Raw genomic sequence first — 7,599 nt, 5'->3', positions numbered from 1 at the left:
AGTTGGGTGTGGTAGTGGGAGCCTATAATCCCAGCTACTCAGGAGGCTGAGGCAGAAGAATCACTTGAACCCGGGAGGCAGAGGTTGCAGTGAGTCGAGATCAGACCACTGGACTCTAGCCTGGGCGACAAGAGTGAAACGCCACCCCCAAAAAAAAAAAAAAAAAAAAGACAGGGTCTTACTCTGTCACCCAGGCTGGAGTGCAGTGGTGCAATCTCAGCTCACTGCAGCCTCCACCTCCCAGACTCAAGGCATCCTGCCACCTCAGCCTCCCAAGTAGCTGGTACTACGCGGGCACACCACCATGCCCAGCTAATTTGTTTGTCGTTTTGGTAGAGAAAGACTTTCGCCATGATACAAGGGCTGGTCTTGAACTACTGAGCTCAAATGATCTGCCTGCCTCGGCCTCCCAAAGTGCTGGGATTACAGGCTTGAGCCACTGTGCCTGGCTGCGGGTGCCAGTTTTTTTGTTGTTGTTGTTGTTTTTTGAGACGGAGTCTCGCTCTGTCGCCCAGGCTGGAGTGCAGTGGCGCAATCTCGGCTCACTGCAAGCTCCGCCTCCCGGGTTCATGCCATTCTCCTGCCTCAGCCTCTACGAGTAGCTGGGACTACAGGCGCCCGCCACCACGCCCAGCTAATTTTTTGTATTTTTAGTAGAGACGGGGTTTCACCGTGGTCTCGATCTCCTGATCTTGTGATCCACCCGCCTCGGCCTCCCAAAGTGCTGGGATTACAAGCGTGAGCCACCGCGCCCGGCCAGGTGCCAGTTTTAACCAGTAGGCATCGTCATTCATCTTCATGCCAACTGCAATGTCTGTCAACCACCATGCCAACTTTGTCAAGTAGCAACAGGCCAACTGCAGTTGAGCCTCATGTCAACCAACTACAGTGAGCTCCATACCGACCTTGCTGGACACAGCCACACCAAGCCCCCAAACGTGGTGAGCTCTGGGAGCTCCATTCCCCAGTCAAGACCCCACTCCTCAACCAGGCCAATTCCCAGGGTTCCAGGGGGGTACCTTGGCTGTGAATTCTGCAGTGCTCCTGCATCCATGGCAGCCTCCTCTTGTGCCAGCAGCCTCCATGCTTCCTTTTCAGCTGCTTGCAGGTCACCCATGGGGGCTTTGTCTCCTGCTCCTGAGTCGGCCTCCCGCAGAGCAAGCAGAACCCTGTATGCCTCTTCACAGTGCTCACTGTGGGACACTGGTTCTCAGTGCTTCAGAACACTCAGCTTGGCTGGGTGCAATGGCCCTCACCTGTAGTCCCAGCACTTTGGGAGGCTGAGGTGGGAGGATTACCTGAGGTCAGGAGTTCGAGACCAGCCTGACCAACATGGTGAAACCCCATCTCTACTAAAAAGACAAAGATTAGCAAGGTGTGGTGGTACGCACCTGTAGTTCCAGCTACTCAGGAGGCTGAGGCAGGAGAATCACTTGAACTGGGGAGGCGGAGGTTGCAGTGAGCCAAGATGGCACCACTGCACTCCAGCCTGGGTGACAGAGCAAGACTCTGTCTCAAAAAAAAAAAAGAAAGAAAAAAGAAAAAAAAAACACCTAGCTACATCTCGCTCTATAGGTGCCAGTCCCCACTTGCTCCTGAACCCCTCTTCTCCCCACTGCCCTCAGCTCTGGAAGCATGCAGACTCCCTTAGCAACCCTGAACTAAAATTGCCTAAAGTTAATTTCTGGGCCGGGCAAGGTGGCTCACACCTGTAATCCCAGCACTTTAGGAGGCCCAGTGGGGTGGATCACGAGGTCAGGAGTTCGAGACTAGCTTGGCCAACATGGTGAAACCCGTCTCTACTAAAAATACAAAAATTAGCTGGGTACAGTGGCATACGCCTGTAATCCCAGCTACCCAGGAGGCTGAGACATGAGTATCATTTGAACCCAGGAGGCAGAGGTTGCAGTGAGCTGAGATCTCGCCACAGCACTCCAGCCTGGGTGACACAGCAAGATTCTGTCTAAAAAAAAAAATTAATTTCTGAAGTGGGGAAGGTGCTCTCCAGTGAGGGTTCTGTGGATTGGGGCCATCCTCAGAAAGCCCATTCCCTCCCCAGCTGGTGACATCACTGGCAGGGTGCACTGACCTGTACTGCAAGGCCAGATGCAATGCTGTGGCCTCAGCCTCCCGCTGGCCTAGCTGCATGCTGAGGCCTTCACAGCGGCCCTTGTAACCCTGGAGCACAGCTGATAGCAGACGGTTAAAGCATTTGAGCTTCTCAATGCTCCTGTCTCCGAAGGTGGGGAAGACGGAAAGTCAGAGGCCTTCTAAGGCAGTCAGGCCTCAATTTTCACCCTTTTCCTCCCTCCTGTTGCAGCTTCAGACTCCTGGCTTTATAACTCAGTTGGAGGAGGTGCCTGTGCCCTTATGAGCTCAGCATTTGAGTCTCTTACCCCTGGAGTTGCTCCATCTGGGCTTCCATGATGTGCATCTCAGGACTGAGGGGCTGGGTGGGAAGAGACCCAAGGATCTGGGTGCTGGAATGGCTGCGGAGGCGCCGAAGCAGGGGGTGAGCCAGGGAGAAGGAGTCCTGCCAAGAAGAGGTGATATAATTGACCCCAATTGTCACCAAGAGCCTGGGATTGTAGGCATTTTGCAACCCCAGAAGCTGTTGGATCCCATGACAAAGATTTGAGTCTCATTCCCTTGAAGGCTAAGGACATCAAGACCATGGGATTGAACTTCTCGCACTCACCTGAGTCTCCCAGGGTTCCCCATCTGCCTCAGAGCTGCTAGAACCACTGCCTGAGCCACCTGCTTGGCTGTGGGAAATACGTGGGCAGGGCTCCAGCCTCAAGAGGGAATCCTGCAGCTCCTGAACCTGGGAAAGATGAGGGGGATGTCAGGCCTAGGGGCTCAAACCAACCACCAGCCCTCCCTCCCCAAGGCCTGTTCTTGGGGAAGTGGCAAGAACCCTAGCTGGAAGGTAGGAGGCTTGCATACTTAGCCTGCCAAAAATCTCACTATCTGATCTTGGGAATGTTTGTCACCTGCTGAGGATTTTATTTTTCCCAGCAGAAAAATGGGTCCCACTCTGGGGGAAAATGAATCCCTGGACTGGGCTCCCACAGCCCCGAGTTTTCCTACCAGCCTGAGATGAGGGCTTCCCTCTCAATATCTTATTCGGCCACATGCGTTTTTTATTTTTATTTTTATTTTTGAGATGGAGTCTTGCTCTGTCACGTAGGCTGGAGTGCAGTGGCACAGTCTCAGCTCACTGCAACCTCTGCCTCCCAGGTTCAAGTGATTCTCCTGCCTCAGCCTCCCGAGTAGCTGGGATTACAGGCATCTGCCACCATGCCTGACAAATATTTGTATTTTCAGTAGAGATGGGGTTTCACCATGTTGCCCAGGCTGGTCTTGAACTCCTGACCTCAAGTGATCGTCCTGACTCAGCCTCCCAAAGTGCTGGGATTACAGGCATGAGCCACTGCACCCAGCAGCCACACAGCTTTAAATGCCACCTGCGTGCTAAGGATGCTCAAGTGTCTCCCTTCTGCCTTGCTGTCTCCTCTGAGCCCTGGACTCAGACATATAGCTGCTCCCTTGAGGACCCACGTGGATGTCTCATGGACACTTGAGCTTGTCAAGGGCTAAAGAGATCTGGTCACCCCCAGCCAAACCTGCCTACCCGGTAGCTCCTCCATCTCTCCCTTCTAGTCCAGCAGGTCCCAAAGCCTGAAGTTGTCCTTGACTTCTCTCTAGCCTTCACGCTCACACGTGTCAGTTCCATCTTCCACATCAGCCAGAATCCATCCGCATCTCTTCACTTCCACAACCTCCACCATCGTGCATGTCTGGACCAGTGAAGTCACCTCCTGGCTCTCCAGGAGTCCACCCTCACCTCCGCAGACTGTTCCTATCTCCGCCACCAGAGGGCGCCTGTGAACACCTGCGTCGAGCATGCCCCTCCTCTGCTCAAAACCCTCCAGGGCTCTCACCTTAATCAGAGCAAAGCCCAAGCGTTTCCTTGCAGCCCACGAGGCCCTACGCGATCTGCATTTGTTCTCCCTCTGTTCTGTTCTGGCTCCCCACACTCCCTGTTGCCCCCTGTGTTCCAGCCACACTGGCCTCCTTCGGGTTTCTTGAACAGGCCAGTCATGCTGCCACTCCAGGGCCTGCTCTCACCACCCTCAGTTTTCTTTCTTTCTTTTTTTTTTTTTTGAGAAAGAGTTTTCCTCTGTCGCCCAGGCTGGAGTGCAATGGCGGGATCTCAGCTCACTGCAACCTCCGCTCCCGGGTTCAAGCAATTATCCTGCCTTAGCCTCCCAAGTAGCTGGGACTACCAGCGCGTGCCACCACGTCCGGCTAATATTTTTTTGTATTTTTAGTAGAGACGGGGCTTCACCGTGTTAGCCAAGATGGTCTCCTCTCCTGACCTCGTGATCTGCGCCTCGGCCTCCCAAAGTGCTGGGATTACAGGCGTGAGCCACCGTGCCCAGCATTTTTTTTTTTTTTTTTGAGACAGAGTCTCACTCTGTCACCCAGGCTGGAGTGCAGTGGTGTGATCTTGGCTCACTGCAACCTCTGCCTCCTGGGATCAGGTGATTCTCGTGCCTTAGCCTCCCTGGTAGCTGCAGAATTGCGTCAAGAAATTCTCCTGCCTCAGTCTCCCGAGTAGCTGGGATTGCAGGCACGTGCCACCACACCTGGCTAATTTTTGTATTTTTAGTAAAGACAAGGTTTCACCATGTTGGCCAGGCTGGTCTCTAACTCCTGGCCTCAAGGGAGCCACCCACCTCAGCCTCCCAAAGTGCTGGTGTAGATAACAGGCATAAGCCACTGCACCCAGCCAACCTGGCTGATTTTTTTTTTTTGAGACAGAGTCTCACTCTGTCCCCCAGGCTGGAGTGCATTGGCACGATCTCAGCTGACTGCCATCTCCATCACCCGGGTTCAAGCGGTTCTCCTGCTTCAGCCTCCTGAGTAGCTGGATTACAGGCCTGTGCCACCGCACCCGGCTAATTTTTTTTTTTTTTTTTTTTTTTGTATTTTTAGTAGAGATGGGGTTTGACCATGTTGGCCAAGCTGGTCTTGAACTCCTGACTTTGTGATCCACCCACCTCAGCCTCCCAGAGTGCTGGGATTACAGCTGTGAGCCACCGTGCCTGGCCAACCTGGCTGATTTTTAATTTTTTTTGCAGAGGTGGCAGTCTTGCTGTGTTGCCCAGGTTGGTCTTGAACTCCTGGCCTCAAAGGATCCTCCTGCCTCCAGTGCTGGGATTATAGGCGTGAGCCACCACACCCAGCCTCAAAAGGTTTTTTGAATGAACAAATGAATGAATATTGCCTACATCAGGCCCACCTCCTCCCTCAGACAGAGAGCCACATGGGAATCAGGATGGCCCCACTCACCTCTTTCTGCAGCGTCTCCTTCTCAGCTCGGATGGCCTCCAGGGAGGCCTGCGTGCGGACCAGCTCATCCTCTCGGCTACTCAGGGCCAGCCGGAGCCAGGCATTCCTCTCGGCCAGGCGAGCTGCCTCTCGCTGGCAGCTCCCTGCCCCTTCCTGCTTCCCAAGGAATCCTGGTCCCCCTTCGCTTGTGCCTTCCAACTCCATCGGCACAGGATGGCTGGGGGGCCGGTGGCGCCAGGCTGCAGCCGCTGCCTCCAGGGAGCTCAGAGCATGCTGGAGGGTCTGAAACACATCAGGGGCCCCAGTCCCAGGGGGCACAGTCTCCTTGTACGGTAGGGCTGCTTCTGGGGCCTGGTGGGCTTCCACTGCAGGTTTGTGGGGCACTTCGGGGGCTGAGGCCAGTCCCCTGCCAGAGCCCCCATCCGTCTTCTTGTCGGTCCTGTGGACACCAACTCAGGCACTTGAGTCACTCCATGCTGGGTAGGGAATCCTTTCTTATTTTTTGAGACAGAGTCTCTGTCCCCCAGGCTGCAGTGCAGTGTCGCAATCTCGGCTCACTACAACCTCCACCTCCCGGGTTCAAGTGATTCTCCTGTCTCAGTCCCCCAAGTAGCTGGGATTACAGGCTTCCACCACCACGCCCGGCTAATTTTTATATTTTTAGTAGAGACAGGGTTTCACCATGTTGGCCAGGCTGGTGTCAAACTCCTGACCTCAGGTGATCCGCCCAACTCGGCTTCCCAAAGTGCTGGGATTACAGGCATGAGCCACCACACTCGGCCCTGGGCAGGGAATTCTGAGGGCTTAAACTTCATGGTCTTGGGGAGGGGTGAGCGGAGCAGGCAGTTGGCAAGAGCTGCGTGTTCTAGGACTGGCATCCCAGGGTGAGACTGGGAGGCTGGGAATTCAAGGAAGAGGTTGGACAGAGGTGGTGAAGAAGTTGGAGGGGAGACCTGGCACTGAGAAACAGAGTGAAGAGTAAGTTGGACTGTGATGGGCACTGGGGAAGGCCTGAAGGTGAGAGACAGAAGTTTCTGGAAATGGGATCTTCTGGGGCGGCAGCTTACACTTGTAATCCCAGCACTCTCAGAGGCCAAAGTGGGGGGATCACTTAAGGTCAGGAGTTCAAGACCAGCCTGGCTAATGTGGCAAGACCCTGCCTCACTAAAAATACAAAAATTAGCCGGGTGTGCTGGCACACACCTGTAGTCCCAGCTACTCAGGAAGCTGAGGATCCCGCTTGAACCCTGGAGGCAGAGGTTGCTGTGAGTGGAGATTGTGCCACTGCACTGCACTGCAGCCTGAGTGACAGAGCAAGACTCAAAAAAAAAGAAAGTCAGGCTGAAGGCAATAGGGAGCTATGGTAGGTGTGTGAGCAGAACGGGCACATCAGCAGATCTGTGGATGGCAAAGATGCATCTGGACTGGAGTGAAGGGCACAGACCACGCGGGTCTTACCTGCTTCCTAGGCCTTGGCCACTGACCTCTTCTATGGGGCCCAGCTGCTCCAGCCCAGAGCTCACCGGAGGTGGGGCAAAGCTGGGCTTGGAGCTCCCACTGGCTGCCTCGACCTCCTCTGAACTCTCAGCCACGGGATCCAGTTCACCCTGCAAATGACCCCCGGGGCCCTGTTCTGAGCCAGGCAGGATGGGACCTTGGGGTCCCCAGGAGCTGAGTGTGGAGGGGAGAGGGCGACACTTACGGGTGGAGCATGCCTCCCTCGCCGGCTTCGGGGCCGTGTGGCCCGGGCACTCATTGCTGTCCAGAAGCCAGTGCCCTCTGAATGTTTCTCCTTCGTCAACCCCTAAAACCACAGCCTGCCATGAGCTCTTGCCTTTGTTGTCCTGGACAAAGGACAACCTCAATTTCGTCTGCTGTGAAATGGGGCATTGACTACCCCTCAGGAAGGGATTTTGTTATCAATGTTGATTGGGCAGATTTGAATGCCTCCCTGGACAGGGAGCTCACTACCTAACAAGGTTGTCCTGATCTCCCCCTTCTTCTCTGTCTTCTTTACCTTCACTACGTCTTTGTCCACTTCCCTCCTCTATTTGAGCCTGGGAATGCGATCTCAAGAATTCCCTCTCCTCCCCGGCCCTCCCAAATGAGGGGTTCAGCTCTCTCTACCTCTGATCCTCTGGGGGTAACTTGATCAGAGGCCTGAGTCCCTGGACACTCTGTTGGGGTCACTCTGGCCACTGCCTGTTCAGGCCTGGGCTGGCCAAGCCTGGCCTGGGAGGG

The 7,599-nt window shown here is 54.8% G+C and overlaps 1 protein-coding gene across 1 annotated transcript; it reads right to left on the bottom strand.

Annotated features, from left to right (window-relative positions):
• Positions 1 to 883: 883 nt before the first annotated feature.
• On the bottom strand, positions 884 to 7,538 carry USHBP1 (USH1 protein network component harmonin binding protein 1). The gene is made up of 8 exons (XM_030821766.1): positions 7,486 to 7,538; positions 7,061 to 7,162; positions 6,817 to 6,965; positions 5,359 to 5,797; positions 2,699 to 2,824; positions 2,397 to 2,533; positions 2,090 to 2,230; positions 884 to 1,193 (listed from the first exon to the last, which is right to left on the bottom strand). Exons 2-8 carry the CDS (start codon positions 7,112 to 7,114, stop codon positions 884 to 886), a joined length of 1,356 nt encoding a protein of 451 aa, XP_030677626.1. The 5' UTR covers positions 7,115 to 7,162; positions 7,486 to 7,538.
• Between the last annotated feature and the right edge of the window lie 61 nt (positions 7,539 to 7,599).

This window comes from Nomascus leucogenys, chromosome 10 (assembly GCF_006542625.1).
Source record: "Nomascus leucogenys isolate Asia chromosome 10, Asia_NLE_v1, whole genome shotgun sequence".
Lineage (NCBI taxonomy): Eukaryota > Metazoa > Chordata > Mammalia > Primates > Hylobatidae > Nomascus > Nomascus leucogenys.
Note: the sequence above shows the minus strand (reverse complement) of the source record. Positions and strands in the feature narration are given on the sequence as shown.